At 36.2% G+C, this 27,986-nt stretch overlaps 2 protein-coding genes and 2 long non-coding RNA genes across 9 annotated transcripts; 1 reads left to right on the forward strand and 3 right to left on the reverse strand.

Annotated features, from left to right (window-relative positions):
• Positions 1 to 10: 10 nt before the first annotated feature.
• On the reverse strand, positions 11 to 27,986 carry LOC127365349 (uncharacterized). 6 transcript variants are annotated; one of them, XR_007885177.1, is made up of 10 exons: positions 27,897 to 27,986; positions 24,389 to 24,526; positions 15,453 to 15,620; positions 15,087 to 15,368; positions 14,579 to 14,692; positions 13,935 to 13,978; positions 12,766 to 12,789; positions 12,053 to 12,141; positions 11,943 to 11,968; positions 1,650 to 1,768 (listed from the first exon to the last, which is right to left on the reverse strand). XR_007885177.1 is itself a non-coding variant. In XM_051403370.1 (9 exons), the coding sequence occupies exons 1-8, from the start codon at positions 27,952 to 27,954 to the stop codon at positions 11,945 to 11,947; spliced, it is 852 nt and encodes a 283-aa protein (XP_051259330.1). In that variant the 5' UTR covers positions 27,955 to 27,986; the 3' UTR covers positions 1,623 to 1,768; positions 11,943 to 11,944. The 6 variants fall into 6 exon arrangements, 3 of the variants coding, with proteins under 3 accessions (XP_051259330.1, XP_051259328.1, XP_051259329.1); XM_051403370.1 differs by lacking the exon at positions 12,053 to 12,141 and having other exon boundaries at positions 1,623 to 1,768; XR_007885178.1 differs by lacking the exons at positions 1,650 to 1,768; positions 12,053 to 12,141 and adding an exon at positions 11,099 to 11,244 and having other exon boundaries at positions 11,855 to 11,968.
• On the reverse strand, positions 654 to 3,038 carry LOC127365853 (uncharacterized). The gene is made up of 6 exons (XM_051404389.1): positions 3,033 to 3,038; positions 2,601 to 2,802; positions 2,231 to 2,515; positions 1,510 to 1,794; positions 1,093 to 1,139; positions 654 to 692 (listed from the first exon to the last, which is right to left on the reverse strand). The coding sequence occupies exons 1-6, from the start codon at positions 3,036 to 3,038 to the stop codon at positions 654 to 656; spliced, it is 864 nt and encodes a 287-aa protein (XP_051260349.1).
• On the forward strand, positions 18,786 to 20,778 carry LOC127365392 (uncharacterized). Its single transcript, XR_007885194.1, has 2 exons — positions 18,786 to 19,196; positions 20,551 to 20,778. It is a non-coding gene; the product is annotated as an uncharacterized LOC127365392 (long non-coding RNA).
• LOC127365387 (uncharacterized) lies at positions 21,098 to 24,127 on the reverse strand. The gene is made up of 3 exons (XR_007885189.1): positions 23,944 to 24,127; positions 21,702 to 21,753; positions 21,098 to 21,191 (listed from the first exon to the last, which is right to left on the reverse strand). It is a non-coding gene; the product is annotated as an uncharacterized LOC127365387 (long non-coding RNA).

Raw genomic sequence — 27,986 nt, forward strand, 5'->3', positions numbered from 1 at the left:
AATAAAGAAACACAGTGCAGTTTGAGTGGATGGTGCATCATCAGGTTTATCTGGTCAGAAGCAGGACATTTGAGCACAAGGAAGCAGAACAACCAGTGACGTGTGCATGTGGGAGAAAGCAACACGACCTGGAACAGCAGGTAGATGCAGAAGTTAGTCGCGAGGAGTCACAGGTCATGTACAGTAAATATCACCACCTTGTCAGTAAAATGTATAGTGACTGGAGCGGACAGGGGGTAGCCAATAGAAGTATGTGAGGCTCCAACTTTTGATTCTGAAAACATTTCTTTTTTGGCCTGTTTCCTCAAATCCAGTCACAATTGCTAATTATTCAAAATCTGAAAAATTCTGTTCCCTGGTTTGTCTGGTTAATTATGTGATGCTAAAAAAATGTGACTTACCTTTGGAACTGCATATATGGTATTTTCGGTGTTCTCTCTTTTATCTGCAGGTCATAAATAAAACGTGTTGCTTTAATTTACGTTTCATTTTGAGAGCTTTACTTCTACTATTTAACCACAATACATTTATATAACTTTAGCTGCATCTATACATTGATTCCAGATTTTGGATGTGTCTAAATAACTCCACACAGCAGCACACTTTAAAGCTTCTATGTTTAGGATTTGTATTTATTGTGATGCCAGTGATTCCTAGAGCTGATGCCCCATTTCCTCCCCCTGGGATCTCACCTGAGATCTGGCCGCGAGATGCTAAGAGTAAATGGGCTAAACCAAGATCGTACTAACTCTAAGATTGTCTCGTTTTTCTACAGTGAAAAATCAGTTCTGGTAATTGACTAATTTGTAATAAGCAATAATCACATAAAAAAAACAACTACATATAAGAATGACTATGGTAAAGAGTGAACAATTGTGTATTCCCATACTGTGAACTGTATGAAGGGTTAATTATATGATTACTGTAATTTCATTTTCTAATAAAGGGAGAGTGTATATAGATGATAAACAAATAGCATTTATAGATTTTATTTTGCAATTCAATATTAAAATGCACACCTGGACATGTTCTTCTCTTTCGAAGATAAAAACACGCAGCAACAATGATGATAAAAACAATTGCAACAGGCACCATGACAATGACAATGGCAATGATGTTGTTGTGGGGTTGTTCAGCAACTGGAAAGAAAAAGATTAGAAAATCTAGAAAATCAAAAATGTTTTAATGAAAAATAAAATGATGCCTGGCTTTAGTCATGGTAATGTTTATATGAAAACAAACATACTTTTGTTTGAAAACAAACATACTTTTGTTTTGCACCGAAAATTCTACAGTTAATTGTTCAACTCAGTGAAGCCATTTTGGCCACCAGAACTCTCTTCCTTTCTGTACTTTCTACTGTAGTTTGTATTTCAACCCTTCAGCTACACAGGGTGGATTATTCATGTTTATTACTTATTTACTTTAAAAACAAAACGCTTACAATCAGTTAAATATAATTCCAAACTGTACATTATTATCAGCAAGGGGTTTGTCTTTCAGTCTTACCAGCATGTTGAGGACAGAGATGTTCAGTCATTTCAATGTCTTTGGTCCAGTTGACCTGGTTGCTATGGTTACAGATGATTGAGTGATCCACCAGGTAGACATGGAGAGAAGCACCAGATGTTGTGACCTCTGATTGCTCTCCTCCCTCCTGACTGCAGGTTTTGGTGTCACATCTAAAAGTGCTGCTGATGTGAGAGTCCTGTGTACTGCAGGTCACAGTGAGGTTACAGGAGTCTGAGCTGTTGGACACAGAGTCCACCTTCAGTTCAACTGGAGACACTGCATCTGGGGATGGAAGTTTGTGTGAAATGTTTTAGAAACATGGCAGCAGAAACTCTTTATTAGTGTCTGAAATGTTCACAAACCTACCTTGAACAGTGATGTTGTATGAAAATGATGCATGGCTTAAGTCAAACAACATAAATAATGTTTACAGCAGTTTACAGTAATAGGCAATGTTGAGATGAAAACAAACATACTTTTGTTTTGCACCAAAAATTCTACACTTAATTGTTCAACTCAGTGAGGTAATTTTGGCCACCAGAACTCTCTTCCTTTCTGTACTTTCTACTTTAGTTTGTATTTCAACCCTTCAGCCACACAGGGTGGATTATTCATGTTCATAACTTATTTACTTTAAAAACAAAATTCTTACAGTCAGTTAAATCTAATTCCAATCTGTGCATTATTATCAATTAGTCATTTTGTTTTTCAGTATTACCATCATGTTGAGTGCAGAAATGTTCAGTCATTTCAATGTCTTTGGTCCAGCTGACCTGGTTGCTATGGTTACAGATGATTGAGTGATTCACCAGGTAGACATGGAGAGAAGCACCAGATGTTGTGACCTCTGATTGCTCTCCTCCCTCCTGACTGCAGGTTTTGGTGTCACATCTAATAGCGCTGCTGATGTGAGAGTCCTGTGTACTGCAGGTCACAGTGAGGTTACAGGAGTCTGAGCTTCTGGACACAGAGTCCACCTTCAGTTTAACTGGAGACACTGCATCTGAGGATGGAAGGTTTGTGTGAAATGTTTTAGAAACATGACAGCAGAAACTCTTTATTAGTGTCTGAAATGTTCACAAACCTACCTTGAACTGTGACATTGTATTCAGTTAGTTCCTCTATATCCCTTGTCACTTGTGCAGTATAAACTCCACTGTCTGCCTCTTGTAGATTCTTCACTTTCAGAGAATAATTATTGACAGAAAACTCAACTCTTCCATTGTAATTAGAGAGGACTATTGGTCCTCTACCAGGTGAAAATCTTACTAAAACATCCTTTTCATTAAGCTTCCACACAACAGAAAAAACGTCCTGAAGAACATCAGCTTTCTCGACATTCAGAAGAACATCATTTCCCTTCTGCACAAACACAGGGGTCTCAGCACTGGACCCTGTAAAAACACATATAATACAATAATAATTACACACAATATATGATTATTTGGTCAATACTGAATGTTAGTCCATTCCTACTATATGTCTAACTAACTGGATCATCTGTTGAAATGAAGAAGCACCTTCATCTTATCATGGTTCATCAAGGGTTGGAAAATGTCTTTAAAAGTGCCTTGAATTGATATAGAGGAGTTTAACAAAGGTCCAATGAAAGTAAGATGTTACATAAAGTTTTTATTTTTATTTTCAACATAACAGTCCATTCAGTCTCTTTTGGAAAACTGGGGACTTTATTTTACCCACATTATTTTTCACTCATTCACATGCAATTCAACAAAAATAAAATAAATAAAATAAAATAAACTACAAACACAAGGAAAACATGCAAACTCCACACAGAAAGATGGATTTTAAATAAGGACCATGTGCCTGTTTATAGCCCTTTTAAATTATTCTAATGAAAAATGTTTCGTTTAACCACTATCTTACCCTAACCTTAGCAAAGCTGTTTTAGTCACCTAACACTATCCACACAGATACAAAATGTTGTTGCTGTCATATGAGTTGTCTTTAAAGGCACTGAAAGACTTTATCTAGTTCCATTTGTGTTTAGAAAAGTCAGTTCTTCAAAACTACTCCAGAATAAAACTGCTTGCTAGAGGTAATGAAATAAATAATTAGCACAAATGTGCACATAGAAACATTTCCCTTACAGCTCAGCTATTCTAGTCTGCATAGTAGGTTTGGTTTAGTTTGGTTAGTGTTGTGGTTTGGAGTTATTCTTGTGTATTATTTGTGCATATTTACTTGAGTAACTTGTTATTTTGTTTGTATTGCTGTGTTATGTTCTTTTTACTTATGTTTGAGAAGCCACTATAGTAGAACAAAACACCTGCTGATAAGCAGAGCATGTAAATACCCAGGTAGGAATCTGTAACAATAGGTGAAGGTGTACTTCTGTAACTGCCTTAAATTCCTTATTGCGTTGGAGGCTCCTGTCAGAAAACCTACAACCTGCAAAGACTGTATGGACACCTGAGTGCAAAATATTTAAGTTTTTTAATTAATAAATCATATGCTTTTATATTTAACCCTTGGTCTGAGCCAGTCGTGTTTGGTGCAGCTGTTCCCCAACAGAATTCCCTGTGGTTCACAAGGACCGTGTCTGCGTCTTGTTGATTTTTATTTTGCCACCAAATTGAGACATACGTCTCACACATGTCTCAACTGCAGTGATGCTTGGAGGGAGGTATCTTTCCACTACACTTTCTGTTGCCCTCTCTTGGGTAAAAAAAAACAATATTTGTGTGCTTTCGGGTTACCACTTTTCACATTTATGTTTAACTACACTGAACAAAATTATAAACGCAGCACTTTTGTTTTTGCCCCCATTCAGAATGAGCTGAACTCAAAGATCTAAGACTTTCTCTATGTACAAAAAGGCCTATTTCTATGGGCTGATTTTTGTGTCAGTAGAAACTGAATTTGAATCATTTAGAAGTGAATCTGGATTGCACAACTTGAATAATTGCATTGAAAAACTTAATCTGAATATCATAATTTGAATTTGAATGTATTAGTTTGAAACTGAATTCCAATAAACTTGAAACTGAATATAATATTATGAATCTGAATTCACTTGCAACTGAAACTGTATTTGAGCCTCACCTAAAATTCAACTTTTTATGTACTTTCAGTTCTCTCAATTCAAATTCAGTTCTCTCAATTCAATTTCAATCCACAAGATTCACTTTTAAGGTCACAGACAGGTCAAGGTCCTTGAGGAAGAAGCAATCGAGTGCAGAGTAAGCCTGCATTCTTTCCAACAGCCAGCAGAGGGCGACTTCACTAGATAAAGAAGCCCAGTTCCATCAGAAATAATGACAAAATAAGTTTCCCACCTGACTGTTATCTCATTAAACATTTTTCTTATGAGTTTTTGATCTTAATTGTAAGTTTCAAGTCCTTTTAAACACAGCATGATGTTCATTTAAAGGTGTAACTTCCGATCCTATTTAGAGGAAAATAGACAATAAAGCAGGGTATGCTTTAGGGTGGGGCTACCTTATGATTGACAAGTCTGTGGCAACCTGTCAATCAAGCTAGAGTGACTCCCCCACTGGTGTCTAATGTTACATCTCTGCTACAGGTCCAGGAAATGGTCAAAAACAAACGGGCTGCTTGGCCAAAAAGGAGCTCTGTGTATCTGCACTTATGGTATGGGCAGGCGTGTGTTATGGACAACGAACACAGGTGCATTTTATTGATGGCATTTTGAATGCACAGAGTAACCGTGTTGAGATCCTGAGGCCCATTGTTGTGCCATTCATCCACGACCATCACCTCATGTTGCAGCATGATAATGCACAGCCCCATGTTGCAAGGATCTGTACACAATTCCTGGAAGCTGAAAACATCCCAGTTCTAGCATGGCCAGCATACTCACCGGACATGTCAACCATTGAGCATGTTTGGAATGCTGTGGATCGGCGTATACGACAGCGTGTTCCAGGTCCTGCCAATATCCAGCAACTTCGCACAGCCATTGAAGATGAGTGGACCAACGTTCCACAGGCCACAATCAACAACCTGATCAACTCTATGCGAAGGAGATGTGTTGCACTGCGTGAGGCAAATGGTGGTCACACCAGATACTGACTGGTTTCCGGACCCCCCCCGGACCCCCCAGTACAGTGAAACTGCACATTTTCGAGTGGCCTTTTATTGTGGCCAGCCTAAGTACACCTGTGCAATACCCATACTGTCTGATCAGCATCTTGATATGCCACACCTGTGAGGTGGATGGATTATCTCAGCAAAGGAGAAGTGCTCACTTACACAGATTTTGACAGATTTGTGAACAATATTTAAAAGAAATAGGCCTTTTGTGTACATAGAGAAAGTCTTAGATCTTTGAGTTCAGCTCATGACGAATGGGGGCAAAAACAAAAGTGTTTATAATTTTGTTCAGTGTACATATACGTATATGGCATTCGATTTTTCATGAACACTATACAAAGAAAAGTGTAGGTGGAAACTGTGTGAACACAGCCCATGAACTGGTCTAACACTGATCAAACCACAAAAGAAATGGGTAAGCAGCAGTTATAAGCAGCAACACTTCTGCAAATATGGACAATGAGAGTCTCTCTTCTTCCACATTACAATGTAATATCAGTTTGCATTGTACGTTTCATTTGAATAACTGCTGGGATTCCTGTAGCCTATTTCTTTGTTTGTGTATCTCACTTGGTTATAAGGAAGTTTCAATTTTACAAGATGTACTGTAATCCATCATATACAGTACAGCAAGGTTTAAACTGCTTTGTATTTTGTTTCTAATCTAATCTTACACAGTACAGTAACACAAAGGCAAAACTTCATACAAAAAGGACTTCCTTTTACCGATGCCCCATGTACCATGTTTCCACACAAGGCTGAGTCCTTGCTGTACTGGCCTAGGGTTCGAATCCGACCTGCAGCCCCCCCCTTTCCTGTCACTATCAATTAAAACAAATAATCCACTTGATTTAGCTAACTCAGACTGCTTCAATTATCATATGCTATTAATTGAATCAAAAACACTTTATTATATGAAATAATTACTAATGTGTCATTAATTCATTAAAATTGGGCGAGTTTGACAGATAAAAGTAATTAATGAAGCACTGCAACACAGGACCATGAAACAATTAAATAGATAGTGAAATAATTATATATGTTTTTTAAATAAAATGAATCGGTATTTGAATTAATTAATGATACATTTATGTATTTAATTCCAATTTTAATTAATCAATTTACATTTATATATTTATTTATTTAATTAAGTAATTACACCAGTTGAGATGATAATGGTCAATTATCCTCACCCTCTGATCTATATTCCACTTCTCCCATTCTTCACTGATTTAGTTCTACAGAACATAAAACAAAATATTAATTAAATATAAAAAGTGTGTTTTACCTTGCAGTTGACACAGATACAGCAGGAAAACAGCACACACATACGAAATGGTCTCCATTCTGACATGCGACAAATAAGGAAGTGCTTTGTCTTTTAAAGCAACTTGGGGAGGGGGGACCACAGCAATGGTAGTCTTATGGTAGATGGTATATTGCAAGCTCAAGAATTACATTTTAGGGTGAAGTACTTTTACTTACTCTTTTGATCATTTATGATTTATGTTTATAAAAAAGACCCAGGCAGCCAATCAAATCAATTAAGAGGTGGCCTTAACTACTTCCTTTTTGTTTTGATACTGGTAGATGAGATGAGCAAAAGGGGGAATTCATGAGTCATGTTGTCATGGTTTCATTTAGGCTCACCCAGTTGCTGCAATGCGTCTCTGTCTGATCAGCTCTCAGATTTTTTCATGACACTAAAGCAGTTTCTTAGACAGAAAACAGCCTACCTTATGTTTATCCATAATGTTACAGGACACAATGCAGAACACATTCCAAAAATGATGTTATGAACAGTACGTTTTGCAGACTTATGGGAAAATATGAGAAAAAAGGAATTATTATATAGCAGATCAAACCAACAATTATATTCTTGAGAGCAGGAAGGAGAATGTCACAGTAAAATGCAAGAGGTGTTAATTATAGAGCAGAAAACAGGAAGTGGTTTCAAGTGCAGTTAGCCATCAAGATGAATTCTAGTGTTAAAGTGAAACAAAAACTGAACTAACACAACAAACACATTACATTATTATACAAACTACAGTATTTTCTTCTTCCTTCAAACAACTTTTGTCCCAGGTACCAAAGATGAAATTATTCTTAAGCTAACTTTGATAAAATATAGTCCGACAGGGAAACCAGTCAGAGACTCTATAATGTCTATCTTTGTGATACTGGGACTGCTGGTCTGCACTGAGGCACCAGGTAGGATGATGACACTGTCTAATTAAAAGTTATTAACAGATAGAGCAATGCATCATCAGACTTCTTTATTGTGATTTATGAATTGAGAACCACGACTTTAGATTTTACTTTACGATTACAACACAAGGCCTGTATGTGCTGTCTGATACAATGTGCTATTTTATCAGGAAGTTGGGAAGAGAATATTATTGAGCCTTCCTTTGTATGTTTAACCATGCAAAACATTAACCAAATGATTATATATCGAAAGAGAGGGACTGATTTCTAAGAATTTAAAAGGAAAGAAACACAAAATTGAGTCATTTCATAAATATTTCCTGCTTCTTTGTGTAGAATTTAACTAAAAACAGTTTGAAGGATCAGAGTTCAGGATTTAGTGGCACAGAGCAGTGAAGTTGCAGATTCTTCCACGGGAGGCCATTGCTGTGGGAAGCACCCCGGAGTACATGTAGTATACAATCATTTCACGCGAGAATATACAGGTGTTTCCATTGCGGAAGTCTTTTCATTGTCCTTCATACAGGTAGTTACTATTGCAATGGCTAAAACTCCTCAAACACTAACAAACACATAATAACAGAGTCTTTAATTCTGCATATATTTAATCCAACAGCCAGCACTTATTTTAGTGAGAAATAATATGGTCTGCCTCTCAATCCCACAGTCTCCAATTTACAACAGACACTGTAGCAAGTTCAAGTGAAAGAATAGTCAGAAAGTTTAACTTTATGGATTACATTGTTGCCTAATTGACAAGAAGACTGTGGACATCTGACACACTTTATCTTATGATAGAGTACCTTGTTGTTACGGACATGTTAAGCATTGTTAAGATGTCCTGTTTCCTAAAGTGAGTTTGGCGCAGTAGGGAACATTATTATGACATCCATAGACTACATTCTTATCACATTATTCCAAGTTATGAATTGAATTAAAAGTAAATTTATAATTACTGTTATGAACACTGCTTTGCTCATCTGACAGAGTAAAATACAGCAGTAGTCAATAAGAAAACAATGGGAAGATGATGCAGCTGTGCAGTAGTTGACTGAAAATAAGGACATCTTAATTTGTTAAATGCCTGTTGCCTTGACTCCTCGCTTTCTCTGCTCACATCTCTGGTGGGAGGGACTAAGATGCTAGGAGAGGGGGCGAGGATGTACAAACTGGGAAATAAGAGAGGCCTTAGGATACTGAACATATTGAAGTAAATGTTATCATAATGTGAAGTCCAAAGTGACTATGATGGTCACTGGTTGAAATATGAAGCCTGCTTCAGACATGAACTAGGAATGGAGTAACATTCAGTATTGACCAAATAATCATATATTGTGTAATTATTATTGTATTATGTGTGTTTTACAGGGTTCAGTGCTGTGACTGTGTTTGTGCAGAAGGGAAATGATGTTCTTCTAAATGTCATGAAAACTGATGTTCTTCAGGACATTTTTTCTGTTGTGTGGAACTTCAATAAAAAGGATGTTTTAGTAAGATTTTCGCCTGATAGAGAACCAACAGTCTTCCTCCTTACACTGGAAGAGTTGAGTTTTCTGTGAATGATTATTCCCTTAAAATAAATAATCTACAAGAGACAGTGTAGTTTATACTGAGTATCATAACTTGGATCCGGAGGCTGGGCCACAGCTTCCATCTGCAAAATACATCACATACAACATTTTTAGTGAACCTTTTTCGCCATTTTTACTTTACATTGTATTTCTAATGGTGTTGTTATACTGCATACACATTTGAAGTTATCTTAGTATCCACATGAGCTCATATATATCCACCAAAAACTAAAAAAATGTTTTTGTATCATTGGCTACAAAAAGTGAGAAGCATGTTTTTCATATTAATTTCGTAATTGAAACAGCTGTAAAACACATTTTTTGGCATTTTTCATCAGGTTTCATTGGTTTGTCTGGCAAGTTATGTGATGTTAAAAAAAAACTTGACACATACCGTAGTAACTGCATATATGGTATTTTCGGTGTTCTCTTTTTTGTCTGCAGGTCATAAAGAATACATGTTGCTTTACGTGAGAGCTTTACTTCTACTACTTAACCACATTACATTTATATAACTTTAGCTGCCCCATTTCCTCCCCCCTGGGATCTCACCTGAGGTCTGTACAGTAATAGGTAATGTTGAGATGAAAACAAACATACTTTTGTTTTGCACCAAAAACTCCTTACCAAAATTTCCTGTTGCAGAATTATAGGTACTTGAATAGTTTAGACTTCAACTGAAAATCCCATTTAAAATCAAATGCTTTATCCTCGTAGAGTTGAAAAACATTTCAATAAAAGTTCAGTTCATAATTGTTATTCATTGTTGTTGCGCATTCAGTGTATCAGTGGTCCCTCCATTGACTCTGACGAGCTCTGATCGATTTCTTACTGAAAAACTCACAATATTAGATTCAGATTGGATTAAACTTTATTGTCATTGTCATTGTGTACAAGTACTGAGACAATGAAATGCAGTTTAGCAGTATAAAGTAAGTAAAAAGAGATCAGTGACACAAGATCTTTTGACTTCATTAATTCATAAAAGATAATTTTACAGCTTTAACTCGTGTCCAACAATGGTGTATGTACCAGAAAGTGCTTTACTTAGTTAAAGAAAAAGATTAAATATTGTCAATTACCAGTGTTTTGGTCACATTAACATTGGATTTTATTAAATGTACATACATGAGATCTTTTTGAGAATATTGTAAATAGGACCACAGTATTACATACAGCATTTATTGTATGCTGTTGTTCTTTTTTCAATATAATATAAAAGCATTTTCTATCATGGTCATCTCTGTACAATCATTTTATTTACAAAGGGAGCACAGTCATTATTGGGTAGAATCAATGGGTAATCAAAGAAAAATTATCTGCATTTGTTTTATTTTTATTTCCCTCCTAAAACATTTGAAAGGGCCAATTTTCACAAATATTTTATATCCTGCATTGGTTACATCCACGTTTTCTGACTTTCAGACTTCTGCTTCCTTTACTTACATTTCTTGGTGTGTTACAGCCACCAAATGTCCGTCAGTGAAATAGCATGAAATCAGTGGCAGGAATGTGCAGACTTGGACATGCACAATACAGACAAAACAGAGACTCACTCACTCATAAAACAACTGCTCCATAATGCTGCTAGTGGTCAAAAAAATTGCTCCACAGTGGAAATGGAAAGTTCTTTTTCTAACCTTTTTGTATTTTCCTCAACATTTTCAGTTAATGTATTTGTTTACTTGGTTTGTATATTTTGAGATGTCAAAATAAAGTTAAGGAACTGGTTGGTAGAGAATTGTTTATTTGTGCTTCTTGAGCTTCTCCATGATATGAACACTGATGACAGCAGACACCATGATGATCAGACCGACAGAGAACACGACAGTCTTCACCAGACACACAGAGATACCAGCAGAGACACACTCTGAACCTGAAACACAACAAAACAGCAAATTTCATTACAAAACTGATCTACACTGTGACACTGCAGCAACAGGAGTGGAAGCAACAAATCAGTTATTCCTCTCACTGTATTTGAATAACAGTTTGTGTACTTTGTAGTTTACTCCAGTACTGCAATTCCTACATTTCAAAATACACGCATAGTGCAGCTGAGTTTGTGCATTATTGTTAAACACCATGATGATAGTTTTATGTTAATGCATTGTTAATTTAACAGGCATTTAAATATATATATTCAAACAATAACATTCCAGGACTGGTCTATATGCTCTATACATACTGTAATATAGTAACAGAGACAAATAGGATGTTCACTGGCAAACACAGTAACACTGCATTGGTCAAAAGAAATGTGTCAGGTCATCATTTAACTGAGTCAATTAACTGTTGTTGTTAATTTTCATTTCAATTCAGTTCAATTCAAATGGGATTAATTGGCATAGACAGATGTTTAAATTGCCAAAGCAAATGCAAAATCTAAATCAGAATCAGAATCAGAATCATAAATACTTTATGTAAAATTATAAACGCAAATATATCTATATTCTGATTAGATTATAAGAAAAAAAAAGTCTCACATCTAAAAGTGCTGCTGATGTGAGAGTCCTGTGTGCTGCAGGTCACAGTGAAGTTACAGGAGTCTGAGCCGTTGGACACAGAGTCCACCTTCAGTTTAACTGGAGACACTGCATCTGGGGATGGAAGTTTGTGTGAAATGTTTTAGAAACATGACAGCAAAAACTCTTTATTAGTGTCTGAAATGTTCACAAACCTACCTTGAACTGTGACGTTGTATTCAGTTTGTTCCTGTTTATCCCTTGTCACTTGTACAGTATTAAACTCCACTGTCTGCCTCTTGTAGATTCTTCACTTTCAGAGAATAATTATTGATAGAAAACTCAACTCTTCCAGTGTAAGCAGGGAGGACTGTTGGTTCTCTACCAGGTGAAAATCTTACTAAAACATCCTTTTTATTGAACTTCCACACAACAGAAAAAACATCCTGTACATTTAATAAAATGCAATGTTAATGTGAGCAAAACACTGATAATTGACAATATTTAATCTTTTTCTTTAACTAAGTAAAGCACTTTCTGGTACATACACCATTATTGGACACGAGTTAAAGTTGTACAATTATCTTTTATGAATTTATGAAGTCAAAACTGATCTCTTTTTACTTTCTTTATACTGTTAAACTGCATTTCATTGTCTCAGTACTTGTACACAATGACAATGACAATAAAGTTGAATCCAATCTGAATCTAATATTGTGAGTTTTTCAGCAAGAAATCGATGAGAGCTCGTCAGAGTCATCGGAGGGACCATTGATACACTGAATGCACAACAACAATGAATAACAATTATGAACTGATCTTAACGGAACAATTATTGAAATGTTTTTAAACTCTACAAGGATAAAGTATTTGATTCTAAATGGGATTTTCAGTTGAAGTCTGTTTTTAGAAACAATAAACTATTCAAGTACCTTTAATACTGCCACAGCTTCCATCTGCAAAATACATAACATACAACATTTTTACAAAAAGTTGCCATTTTTACTTTACACTGTATTTCTAATGGTGTTGATATACTGCATAAACATGTGAAGTAATCTCACCATTTACAGATATCCATCAAAAACTACAAAATTTTATATCATTGGCTACTAAAGTGAGAAGAATGATTTTCATAACATTATACTAAATTTTTAGGCATTTTTCATCAAGAGCAGTAAGGCACTGAACATTGTTCCACTGTGTCCAAAAAGAAGTGACAGTTAACAACACACTGAAACTAGAACTCAAGCAAATAAAGAAAGCATTCACATGGCTTTGACAACACATGCAGTACGTTGCATTTATAAAAAGATGGAAAATTACACAATTTTTCTTCTTGAGTGCAGATTTCACAAAAGAGTCTTCTGCTCACAATATTCTCAACATTCATTGTGTAAGAATATGCAGAAGTACAACATTTGTGGCTCAGTATGAAGTCACGTTGCCCGTGTTGCCTAATGTGCCCATCAAACAAAAGCAAACAGAGAAGAAAATACAGGACTTAAAGTAAAAGACATTGTTGCAGTATTGGCTCTTTGTTCTTAATTAATAATTGTATGAAGAGTTTTGAGAACACAACACCTTTTGGAACATGTATTTGCTGTTTTAGTGTTCGTGTCACAGTATTCTCAGAAATTGTTTCTAAAACGGCATCAAAATGATGGAAAAACTATGATAAAACACAAGCAAACAACACGTGAGCAGAATAAAGAAACACATTGCAGTTTGAGTGGATGGTGCATCATCAGGTTTTTCTGGTCAGAAGCAGGACATTTGAGCACAAGGAAGCAGAACAACCAGTGACGTGTGTATCTAGAAAGCAACACAACCTGGAACAGCAGATAGATGCAGAAGTTAGTCGCGAGGAGTCACAGGTCATGTACAGTAAATATCACCACCCGGTCAGTAAAATGTATAGCGACTGGAGCGGACAGGCATAGCCAATAGTAGTATGTGAGGCTCCAACTTTTGATTTTGAAAACATTTCTTTATTTGGCCTGTTTCCTCAAATCCAGTCTCAGTTGTTAAAAATCCGAAAAATTCTGTTCCCTGGTTTGTCTGGTTAGTTATGTGATGCTAAAAAAACCTTGTCACTTACCTCTGGAACTGCATATATGGTATTTTCTGTGTTCTCTTTTTTATCTGCAGGTCATAAAAAATACATGTTGCTTTACATGAGATCTTTACTTCAACTACTTAACCACATTTACATAACTTTAGCTGGATCTATACATTGAGTCCGGATTTTGTATGTGTCTAAATAACTCCACACAGCAGCACACTTTAAAGCTTCTATGTTTAGGATTTGTATTTATTGTGATGCCAGTGATTCCTAGAGCTGATGTCCCATTTTCTTCCCCCCTGGGATCTCACTTGAAGTCTGCCCTGGAGATGCCAAGAGTGAATGGGCTAAACCATAAAGATCGTACCAACTCTAAGATTGTCTCATTTTTCTATAGTGAAAAATCAGTTCTGGTAATTGACTAATTTGAAAGATGCATTAATCACATTAAAAAAACAACTGCATATAGACTACATATAAGAATGGCTATGGTAAAGAGTGAACAATTGTGAATTCCCATACTGTGAACTGTATAAAGGGTTAAGTATATGATTACTGTAATTGCATTTTCTAATAAAGGGGGGATTGTATAGTAGATGATGAACTTCACTAGGAGGCTGTACAGTAAACAAAAATAATTTTATAGATTTTATTTTGTAATTCTATATTAAAATGCACACCTGGATTTTTTCTTCTCTTTCGATGATAAAACACAGCAACAATGATGAAAATAACAATTGCAACAATGACAAGGACAATGACAGTGATGATGTTGTTGCAGGGTTGTTCAGCAACTGGAAAGAAAAACAAAAGCCAGATTAGAAAATCTAGAAAATAGAAAAAATTTTAAATAAAAAATAAAATGATGGCTGGCTTTAGTCAAACAGCATAAATACTGTTTACAGCGGTTTACAGTAATAGATAATGTTGAAATGAAGACAAAAATACTTTAGTTTTGCACCAAAAACTCTACACTTAATTGTTCAACTCATTGAGGTAATTTTGGCCACCAGAACTCTCTTCCTTTCTGTACTTTCTACTTTAGTTTGTATTTAAACCCTTCAGCCACACAGGTGGATTATTCATGTTCATAATTTATTTACTTTAAAAACAAAATGCTTACAGTCAGTTAAATATAATTCCAAACTATACATTATTATCAGCAAGTGGTTTGTTTTTCACTCTTACCATGTTGGATGCAAAGATGTTCAGTCATTTCACCGTCTTTGGTCCAGTTGACCTGGTTGCTATGGTTACAGATGATCGAGCCATCCACCAGGTAGACATGGAGAGAAGCACCAGATGTTGTGACCTCTGATTGCTCTCCTACCTCCTGACTGCAGGTTTTGGTGTCACATCTAAAAGTGCTGTTGATGTGAGAGTCCTGTGTACTGCAGGTCACAGTGAGGTTACAGGAGTCTGAGCTTCTGGACACAGAGTCCACCTTCAGGTTAACTGGAGACACTGCATCTGAGGTTTGAAGTTTGTGTGAAATGTTTTAGAAACATGACAGCAGAAACTCTCCATTAGTGTCTGAAATGTTAACAAACCTACCTTGAACTGTGACGTTGTATTCAGTTTGTTCCTCTATATCCCTTATCACTCGTGCAGTATAAACTCCACTGTCTGCCTCTTGTAGATTCTTCACTTTCAGAGAATAATCATTCTCAGAAAACTCAACTCTTCCAGTGTAAGCAGGAGAGACTGTTGGTTCTCTACCAGGTAAGAATGTTACTAAAACATCCTTTTTATTGAAGGTCCACACAACAGAAAAAACGTCCTGAACAACATCAGCTTTCATGACATTCAGAAGAACATCATTTCCCTTCTGCACAAACACAGGAGTCACAGCACTGGACCCTGTAAAAACACACATAATACAATAAAAATTACACACAAGATATGATTATCTGGTAAATACTGAATGTTACTCCATTTCTACTATATGTCTAACAAACTGGATCATCTGTTGAAATGAAGAAGCACCTTCAGCTTATCATGGTTTATCAAGGGTTGGAAAATGTCTTTAAAAGTGCCTTGAATTGACTTTGACTTTAGACACAACTTATGATAGAGGAGTTTAACAGAGGTCCAATGAGACTTTATTTTTCTTTTCAACATAACAGAGTCTTTCCATTCAGTCTCTTCTGGAAAACTGGAGAGTGTATTTAACCCACATTATTGTTCACCCGTTCACATGCAATTCAACAAAAAAGAAAATGAAAACTACAAACAGAAAGATGGATTTTAAGTAAGACCACGTGCCTGTTTATAGCCGTTTATAGCCCTTTTAAAGGATTGTAATGGCAAATGTGTCGTTTAACCACTATCTTACCCTAACCTTAGCAAAGCTGTTTTATTCCACTAACCACAGAGGTACAAAATGTTGTAGTTGTCATATGAGTTGTCTTTAAATGCACTGAAAGACTTTATCTAGTTCCATTTGTGTTTAGAAAAGTCAGTTCATCAAAATAACTCCAGAATAAAACTGCTTGCTACAGGTAATGAAATAAATAATTGGCACAAACGTGCACACAGAAACATTTCCATTTTTTCATTTGGTTAGTGTTGTGGTTATTCTTGGGTATTATTTGTGCATGTTTACTTGAGTAATTTGTTATTTTGTTTGTATTGCTGTGTTATGTTCTTTTTGCTTATGTTTTGAGAAGCAAGCCACTATAGTACAACAAAACACCTGCTGATAAGCAGAGCATGTAAATACCCAGGTAGGAATCTGTTACAATAAGTGAAGGTGTAAGAAAACTTACATGCTGCAAAGACTGTATGGACACTTGAGTGGACTGAACCATCAAAATGGACTGATCTCCGGATTCAGTAGAATATTTTTTTACTAATAATTTTTAAGATTTTATATTTAACCCTTGGTCTGAGCCAGTCATGTTTGATGCAGCTGTTCCCCAAAAGAATTCCCTGTGGTTCACACGGCCCGCGTTTGTGTCTTGTTGATTTTTATTTTGCCACCATGTTAACAAATTGAGACGTGCGTCTCACACATGTCTCAGCTCACATTTATGTTTAAACTACATATACAAATATGGCATTCAATTTTTCATGAACATTATACAAAAAAAAGTGTAGGTGGAAACTGTGTGAACAAGCCCATGAACCGGTCCAACAGTGACCAAACCACCAAGGAAATGGGTTAGCAGCAGTTATAAATGCAGCATTACTTTTACAAATATGGACAATGACAGTCCTTCTTCTTCCACATTCCAATGTAATATCAGTTTGCATTGTATGTTTCATTTCAATAATTTCTGGAATTACTGTAGCCTAATTCTTTGTTTGTGTATCTCACTTGGTTATAAGGAGGTTTTAATCTTACAAGATGTACTGTAATCCATCATATACAGTAAAGCAAGGTTTAAACTGCTTGGTATTTTGTATCTTATCTAATATTGTTATGTTTAAGACACATACCTAGGATACAAGTAAATTATTATTTTTTTATTTTAAAAAGACTACCATTGGAAAATCCACTTGATCTAGCTAACTCAAACTGCTTAAATTATCATATGCTATTGATTGAATCAGAAACACTTTATTGATCCCCGGGAGGTAACGTGTGCAGTTGTTTTGGAGTTATGAGTTAATGAGGAAGTGATTGTTAAAGCAACTTCCATGAGGAGGAGGGAATACCGGAATATATTGCACAACTCTTCACATATACTATATTACTGAGCACTAACATACTATTCTTACTACGTATGACTACAAATTAAGTATGTAGTGTGTTTCAACTTATATATATATATATATATATATATATTAAAATTTTAAAGCATAATTTAACAAAAAATTTGTCATTTAGAAGAGCACATTATAGCATGACTGTGTGTTCCTGTTAAGAAATGTGCATATATAAATAAAACTGCCTTGCCTTGTATCCAATACTCTGCCATGTTTTTCTTTAAAGATAATAAATGTATGTATTACACAATAGGACCAATGTTAAAAAAGTATTTTTTCTGTTTTGCCATTGGTAACTTTAAAATATACATTTATTCTGGGACAGTGGGCTACGTTTAAGCATCCTATTAACAGCTGCTGGCCTTTTACCAGCACCCAGACATAAAGGCTTCTTGTTGATGGTTGTTAAGTCAGTTTCCACATGAGAGTGAAAGACAAAACCCTTTGGCCTACAGCACAGATCCTCTATGATTTCAGACGAGACGTCTCAGTGTGACATACTGATGAGGGACAGAGAGCAGATAAAAGAGAGAGCAGGAAGGACAATGTCAGGAATTGGTTTCAAGTGCAGTGAGCCACCAAGATGAATTCTAGTGTTATAGTGAATCAAAAACTGAACTAACACAACAAATACACAGTACAAACTACAGTTGTTTCTTCCTCTTTCAAATAACTTTTGACCCAGGTACCAAATTTGAAATTATTCTTAAGCTAACTTTGATGAACTATATAAAAACTAGTTACTCTTAAGTGAATACATAAAACATAAATATATAGCTAATAGCCTATTCATTTAATTTTTCATAATATGCAGAGGATTAGTTGTGTTACGTATGTGTGTTTTGCCTCTGCTCTGTCCTGTGCCCTGTTCCAGGTACTGCCCTCCCCTCCGACTGGTCAGGCACACCTGCAGTAGATTTAACGATCATAAGATTGCTTTAAAACTACGACAACGGAAGCAGACGAGGCCAGTGGGCCAAACCACAAGATGGTGTTGTGAGGCTGTCGGTTGTGAAGCAGAGCTGTATGGTGCTCTGTGTCGTGTGTCATTATCATTACTCCCTCAGTGGAGGGATAGCATTATTCATATTTATTTGTTGGACCAATGGTTGGTTTGTTTAGTTTAAATGTTTTTTTTGTTTATTGAACTCATTTACGTTTAAATAAATAGTTTACTAGTACAAATCTTTCTGTTTCCTTTCTTTAACACCTGGTTAATTATTAATTGTTGCGCCTCTCTTCCCCTGGACTAACAGATAATACGACTCTTGTTTATCATCTTTTCATAAACTTTTACATTCAGATCTGTTTCCATTTCATTCTCTATCAACAAATACCAAGAAGTCAAACAGCTTGAAGAGAGACTCTAAATAGAGAAGTTAGCTTTATCACATCATGCTCACATTGTGAAACTGTGTGTGGTTTGACAGGAAAAATACAGCTTTGAAAAGACTTTAACCCTGTGTTGTGTCTGTTAGAGCAAAACAGAACACATACATTATTGTAGTCCGACAGGGAAACCAGTCAGAGACTCTATAATGTCTATCTTTGTGATACTGGGACTGCTGGTCTGCACTGAGGCACCAGGTAGGATAATGACACTGTCTAATGAAAAGTTATTAACAGATAGAGCAATGCAGGGTCAGACTTCTTTATTGTGATTTATGAATTGAGAACCACGACTTTAGATTTTACTTTACGATTACAACACAAAGCCTGTATGTGCTGTCTGATACAATGTGCTATTTTATCAGGAAGTTGGGAAGAGAATATTATTGAGCCTTCCTTTGTATGTTTAACCATGCAAAACATTAACCAAATGATTATATATCGAAAGAGAGGGACTGATTTCTAAGAATTTAAAAGGAAAGAAACACAAAATGGAGTCATTTCATAAATATTTCCTGCTTCTTTGTGTAGAATTTAACAAAAAACAGTTTGAAGGATCAGAGTTCAGGATTTAGTGGCACAGAGCAGTGAAGTTGCAGATTCTTCCACGGGAGGCCATTGCTGTGGGAAGCACCCCGGAGTACATGAAGTATACAATCATTTCACGCGAGAATATACAGGTGTTTCCATTGCGGAAGTCTTTTCATTGTCCTTCATACAGGTAGTTACTATTGCAATGGCCAAAACTCTTCAAACATTAACACACACATAATAACAGAGTCTGTGTTTAATTCTGCATATATTTAATCCAACAGCCAGCACCTATTTTAGTGATAAATAATATGGTCTGCCTCTCAATCCCACAGTCTCCAATTTACAACAGACACTGTAGCAAGTTCAGGTGACAGAATAGTCAGAAAGTTTAACTTTATGGATTACATTGTTACCTAATTGACAAGAAGACTGTGGACATCTGACACACTTTATCTTATGATAGAGTACCTTGTTGTTACGGACATGTTAAGCATTGTTAAGTGAGTTTGGCGCAGTAGGGAACATTATTATGACATCCATAGACTACATTCTTGTCACATTATTCCAAGTTATGAATTGAATTAAAAGTAAATTTATAATTACTGTTATGAACACTGTTCTGCTCATCTGACAGAGTAAAATACAGCGGTAGTCTATAAGAAAATAATGGGAAGATGATGCAGCTGTGCAGTAGTTGACTCTGAAGTAAGGACATCTTAATTTGTTAAATGCCTGTTGCCTTGACTCCTCGCTTTCTCTGCTCACATCTCTGGTGGGAGGGACTAAGATGCCAGGAGAGGAGTCGAGGATGTACACACTGGGAAATAAGAGAGTCCTTAGGATACTGAACATATTGAAGTAAATGTTATCATAATGTGAAGTCCAAAGTGACTATGATGGTCACTGGTTGAAATATGAAGCCTGCTTTAGACATGAACTAGGAATGGAGTAACATTCAGTATTGACCAAATAATCATATATTGTGTGTAATTATTATTGTATTATGTGTGTTTTACAGAACCAGTGCTGTGACTCCTGTGTTTGTGCAGAAGGGAAATGATGTTCTTCTAAATGTCATGAAAACTGATGTTCTTCAGGACATTTTTTCTGTTGTGTGGAACTTCAATAAAAAGGATGTTTAGTAAGATTTTCGCCTGATAGAGAACCAACAGTCTTCCTCCTTACACTGGAAGAGATGAGTTTTCTGTGAATGATTACTCCCTTAAAATAAATAATCTACAAGAGACAGTGTAGTTTATACTGAGAATCATTACTTGGATCCGGAGGCTGGGCCACAGCTTCCATCTGCAAAATACATCACATACAACATTTTTAGTGAACCTTTTTCGCCATTTTTACTTTACACTGTATTTCTAATGGTGTTGTTATACTGCATACACATTTGAAGTTATCTTAGTATCCACATGAGCTCATATATATCCACCAAAAACTAAAAAAATGTTTTTGTATCATTGGCTACAAAAGTGAGAAGCATGTTTTTCATATTAATTTCGTAATTGAAACAGCTGTAAAACACATTTTTAGGCATTTTTCATCAGGTTTTGCTGGTTTGTCTGGCAAGTTATGTGATGTTAAAAAAAAACTTGACACTTACCTTAGTAACTGCATATATGGTATTTTCGGTGTTCTCTTTTTTGTCTGCAGGTCATAAAGAATACATGTTGCTTTACGTGAGAGCTTTACTTCTACTACTTAACCACATTACATTTATATAACTTTAGCTGCACCTATACATTTTGGATGTGTCTAAATTACTCCACACAGCAGCAAACTTTAAAGCTTCTATGTTTAGGATTAGTATTTAGTGTGATGCCAGTGATTCCTAGAGCCGATGCCCCATTTCCTCCCCCTGGGATCTCACCTGAGGTCTGTACAGTAATAGATAATGTTGAGATGAAAACAAACATAATTTTGTTTTGCACCAAAAACTCTACACTTAATTGTTCAACTCAGTGAGGTAATTTTGGCCACCAGAACTCTCTTCCTTTCTGTACTTTCTACTTTAGTTTGTATTTCAACCCTTCAGCCACACAGGTGGATTATTCATGTTCTTAACTTATTTACTTTCAAAACAAAATGCTCACAGTCAGTTAAATATAATTCCAAACTTTACATTATTATCAGCAAGTGGTTTGTTTTCATTCTTACCATGTTGGATGCAAAGATGTTCAGCCATTTCAGTGTCTTTGGTCCAGTTGACCTGGTTGCTATGGTTACAGATGATGAGGTGATCCACCAGGTAGACATGGAGAGAAGCACCAGATGTTGTGACCTGTGATTGCTCTCCTCCCTCCTGACGGAGAGTTGACAAGTAATTTAAATAATTTCCTGTTGCAGAATTATAGGTACTTGAATAGTTTAGACTTCAACTGAAAATCCCATTTAAAATCAAATGCTTTATCCTTGAAGAGTTGAAAATCATTTCAATAAAAGTTCAGTTCATAATTGTTATTCATTGTTGTTGCGCATTCAGTGTATCAGTGGTCCCTCAGTTGACTCTGACGAGCTCTGATCGATTTCTTGCTGAAAAACTCACAATATTAGATTCAGATTGGATTAAACTTTATTGGCATTATCATTGTGTAAAAGTACTGAGACAATGAAATGCAGTTTAGCAGTATAAAGTAAGTAAAAAGAGATCAGAGACACAAGATCTTTTGACCTCATTAATTCATAAAAGATAATTATACAGCTTTAACTCGTGTCCAACAATGGTGTATGTACCAGAAAGTGCTTTACTTAGTTAAAGAAAAAGATTAAATATTGTCAATTACCAGTGTTTTGGTCACATTAACATTGGATTTTATTAAATGTACATACATGAGATCTTTTTGAGAATATTGTAAATAGGACCACAGTATTACATACAGCATTTATTGTATGCTGTTGTTCTTTTTTTAATATAATATAAAAGCATTTTCTATCATGGTCATCTCTGTACAATCATTTTATTTACAAAGGGAGCACAGTCATTATTGGGTAGATTCAATGGGTAATCAAAGAAAAATTATCTGCATTTGTTTTATTTTTATTTCCCTCCTAAAACATTTGAAATGGCCAATTTTCACAAATATTTTATATCCTGCATTGGTTACATCCACGTTTTCTGACTTTCAGACTTCTGCTTCCTCTACTTACATTTCTTGGTGTGTTACAGCCACCAACTGTCCGTCAGTGAAATAGCATGAAATCAGTGGCAGGAATGTGCAGACTTGGACATGCACAATACAGACAAAACAGAGACTCACTCACTCATAAAACAACTGCTCCATAATGCTGCTAGTGGTAAAAAAAATTGCTCCACAGTGGAAATGGAAAGTTATTTTTCTAACCTTTTTGTATTTTCCTCAACATTTTCAGTTAATGTATTGGTTTACTTGGTTTGTATATTTTGAGATGTCAAAATAAAGTTAAGAAATTGGTTTGGTAGAGAGAATTGTTTATTTGTGCTTCTTGAGCTTCTCCATGATATGAACACTGATGACGGCAGACACCATGATGATCAGACCGACAGAGAACACGACTGTCTTCACCAGACACACAGAGATACCAGCAGAGACACACTCTGAACCTGAAACACAACAAAACAGATAGTTTCATTACAAAACTGATCTACACTGTGACACTGCAGCAACAGGAGTGGAAGCAACAAATTAGTTATTCCTCTCACTGTATTTGAATAACAGTTTGTGTACTTTGTAGTTTACTCCAGTACTGTAATTCCTACATTTCAAAATACATGCATAGTGCAGCTGAGTTTTACTGTTTGTGCATTATTGTTAAACACCATGATGATAGTTTTATGTTAATGCATTGTTAATTTAACAGGCATTTAAATATATATATTCAAACAATAACATTCCAGGACTGGTCAATATGCTCTATACATATCCAATCCAATCCAACTTTATTTGTTAAGCACTTTAAAAACAACCAAAGTTGACCAAAGTGTTGTACAGGAGAATGTAATATAATAACAGAGACAAATAGCACGTTCATTGGCAAACACTGCATTGGTCAAAAGAAATGTGTCAGGTTATTATTTAACTGAGTCAATCAATTGTTGTCAATCGATTTTCAATTCAATTCAGTTCAATTCAAATGGTCTTAATTGGCATAAACAGACATTTAAATTGCCAAAGCAAATGCAAAATCAAAATCAGAATCAGAAATACTTTACGTAAATTTCTAAACACAAATATGTCTATATTAAGATTAGATTATAAGAAAAAAAAAAGTCACGTCTAAAAGTGCTGCTGATGTGAGAGTCCTGTGTACTGCAGGTCACAGTGAGGTTACAGAAGTCTGAGCTTCTGGACACTCAATCACTCTCACCAGCATGTTGAGGGCAGAAATGTTCAGTCATTTCAATGTCTTTGGTCCAGCTGACCTGGTTGCTGTGGTTACAGATGATTGAGCCATCCACCAGGTAGACATGGAGAGAAGCACCAGATGTTGTGACCTCTGATTGCTCTCCTCCCTCCTGACTGCAGGTTTTGGTGTCACATCTAAAAGTGCTGCTGATGTGAGAGTCCTGTGTACTGCAGGTCACAGTGAGGTTACAGGAGTCTGAGCTTCTGCATCTGAGGATGGAAGTTTGTGTGAAATGTTTTAGAAACATGACAGCAGAAACTCTCTATTAGTGTCTGAAATGTTCACAAACCTACCTTGAACAGTGATGTTGTATTCAGTTTGTTCCTGTATATCCCCTGTCACTCGTGCAGTATAAACTCCACTGTCTGCCTCTTGTAGATTCTTCACTTTCAGAGAGTAATCATTCACAGAAAACTCAACTCTTCCAGTGTAAGCAGGAGAGACTGTTGGTTCTCTACCAGGTGAAAATCTTACTAAAACATCCTTTTTATTGAACTTCCACACAACAGAAAAAACGTCCTGAAGAACATCAGCTTTCATGACATTTAGAAGAACATAATTTCCCTTCTGCACAAACACAGGAGTCACAGCACTGGACCCTGTAAAACACACATAATACAATAATTATATACAATATAAGATTATCTGGTCAAAACTGAATGTTACTCCATTCCTACTATATGTCTAACAAACTGGATCATCTGTTGAAATGAAGAAGCACTTGCAGCTTATCATGGTTCATCAAGGGTTGGAAAATGTCTTTAAAAGTGCCTTGAATTGATATAGAGGAGTTTAACAAAGGTCCAATGAAAGTAAGATGTTACATAAAGTTTTTATTTTTATTTTCAACATAACAGAGTCTCTCCTGGAAAACTGGGGACTTTAATTTACCCACATTATTGTTCACCTGTTCACATGAAATTCAACAAAAAAAAATTTAAACTACAAACACAAGGAAAACATGCAAACTCCACACAGAAAGATGGATTTTAAATAAGGATCATGTGCCTGTTTATAGCCCTTTTAAATTATTCTAATGGCAAAATGTTTCGTTTAACCACTATCTTTCTCTAACCTTAGCAAAGCTGTTTTAGTCACCTAACACTAACCACAGAGGGACAGATTGTTGTTGCTGTTATATGAGTTGTCTTTAAAGGCACTGAAAGATTTTATATAGTTCCATTTGTGTTTAGAAAAGTCAGTTCTTCAAAACTACTCCAGAATAAAACTGCTTGCTACAGTTAATGAAATAAATAATTGGCACAAACGTGCACACAGAAACATTTCCCTTACAGCTCAGCTATTCTAGTCTGCATAGTAGGTTTGGTTTGGTTAATGTTGTGGTTTGGAGTTATTCTTGTGTATTATTCAATTATTCAACAAAACACCTGCTGATAAGCAGAGCATGTAAATACCCAGGTAGGAATCTGTAACAATAAGTGAAGGTGTACTTCTGTAACTGCCTTAAATTCCTTATTGCTTTACATTAAGACTGCGTTGGAGGCTCCTGTAAGAAAACTTACAAGCTGCAAAGACTGTATGGACACTTGAGTGCAAAATATTTAAATTTTTTAATTAATAAATTATATTATTTTATATTTAACCCTTGGTCTGAGCCAGTCCTGTTTGGTGCAGCTGTTCCCCAACAGAATTATGTGTGGTTCACACAGACCGTGTCCGTGTCTGCATCTTGTCGATTTTTATTTTGCCACGATGCTAACAAATTGAGACGTGCGTCTCACACGTGTCTCAGCTGTGGCTGCAGTGACACTTGGAGGGCGGTATCTTTCCACTGCACTCTGTGTTACTCTTACCACTTTTCACATTTATGTTTAAACTTCACTGAACAAAATTTTAAACGCAACACTTTTGTTTTTGCCCCCATTCATCATGAGCTGAACTCAAAGATCTAAGACTTTCTCTATGTACACAAAAGGCCTATTTCTCTCAAATATTGTTCACAAATCTGTCAAAATCTGTGTTAGTGAGCACTTCTCCTTTGCCGAGATAATCCATCCACTTCACAGGTGTGGCATATCAAGATGCATGGGTATTCATCAGACAGCATGGGTATTGCACAGGTGTGCCTTAGGCTGGCCACAATAAAAGGCCACTCAAAAATGTTCAGTTCCATCACACAGCACAATGCCACAGATGTCGCAAGTTTTGAGGGAGCGTGCAATTGGCATGCTGACTGCAGGAATGTCCACCAGAGCTGTTGCCTGTGAATTGAATGTTCATTTCTCTACCATAAGCCGTCTCCAAAGGCGTTTCAGAGAATTTGGCAGTACATCCAACCGGCCTCACCACCGATGGGCAGATGGCAGACAGCATATATGGCGTCGTGTGGGTGAGCAGTTTGCTGATGTCAACGTTGTGGATCGAGTGGCCCATGGTGGCGGTGGGGTTATGGTATGGGCAGGCGTGTGTTATGGACAACGAACACAGGTGCATTTTATTGATGGCATTTTGAATGCACAGAGATACCGTGACGAGATCCTGAGGCCCATTGTTGTGCCATTCATCCACGACCATCACCTCATGTTGCAGCATGATAATGCACGACCAGATACTGACTGGTTTCCGGACCCCTCCGGACCCCCCTGCACCCCCCAATACAGTGAAACTGCACATTTTCGAGTGGCCTTTTATTGTGGCCAGCCTAAGGCACACCTGTGCAATACCAATGCTGTCTGATCAGCATCTTAATATGCCACACTTGTGAGGTGGATGGATTATCTTGGCAAAGGAGAAGTGCTCACTAACACAGATTTTGACAGATTTGTGAACAATATTTGAGAGAAACAGGCCTTTTGTGTACATAGAGAAAGTCTTAGATCTTTGAGTTCAGCTCATGACGAATGGGGGCAAAAACAAAAGTGTTTATAATTTTGTTCAGTGTACATATACGTGTATGGCATTCGATTTTCATGAAGATTATACAAAGAAAAGTGTAGGTGGAAACTGTGTGAACACAGCCCATGAACGGTCTAACACTGATCAAACCACTAAGGAAATGGGTTAGCAGCAGCTATAAGTGCAGCAACACTTCTACAAATATGGACAATGAGAGTCTCTCTTCTTCCACATTACAATGTAATATTAGTTTGCATTGTATGTTTCATTTGAATAACTGCTGGGATTACTGTAGCCTAATTCTTTGTTTGTGTATCTCACTTGGTTATAAGGAGGTTTCAATCTTACAAGATGAACTGTAATCCATCATATACAGTACAGCGAGGTTTAAACTGCTTGGTAAAAAAGGACTACCTCTTATGGGCGCCAGGAGAAACCGGTGCCCCATGTACCATGTTTCCACACAAGGCTGAGTCCTTGCTGCACTGGCCTAGGGTTCAAATCCGACCTGCAGCCCCCCCTCCCCTTTCCTGTCACTATCAATTAAAAGAAATAATCCACTTGATTTAGCTAACTCAGACTGCTTCAATTATCATATGCTATTGATTGAATCAAAAACACTTTATTATATGAAATAATTACTTAAATGTGTCATTAATTAATTAAAATTGGGCGAGTTTGACAGATAAAAGTAATTCATGAAGCACTGCAACACAGGACCATGAAACAATTAAATAAATAGTGAAATAATTATATATGTTTTTTAAATAAAATGAATCGGTATTTGAATGAATTAATGACACATTTAATAACACATTTATGTATTTAATTCCAATTTTAATTAATTAATGACACATTTAAGTAATTATTTAATGGTGTATTTATTTATTTAACTTTGGCACTTTTAGTCCTCCATATTATTGATCCCCGGGAGGTAACGTGTGCAGTTATTTTGGAGTTATGAGCCAAGTAATTACACCAGTTGAGACGATAATGGTCAATTATCCTCACCCTCTGATCTATATTCCACTTCTCCCATTCTTCACTGATTTAGTTCTACAGAACATAAAACAAAATAGGAAATATTAATTAAATATAAAAAGTGTGTTTTACCTTGCAGTTGACACAGATACAGCAGGAAAACCGCACACACATACGAAATGGTCTCCATTCTGACATGCAGCAAATAAGGAAGTGCTTTGT

This window comes from Dicentrarchus labrax, unplaced genomic scaffold (genome assembly GCF_905237075.1).
Source record: "Dicentrarchus labrax unplaced genomic scaffold, dlabrax2021, whole genome shotgun sequence".
NCBI lineage: Eukaryota > Metazoa > Chordata > Actinopteri > Moronidae > Dicentrarchus > Dicentrarchus labrax.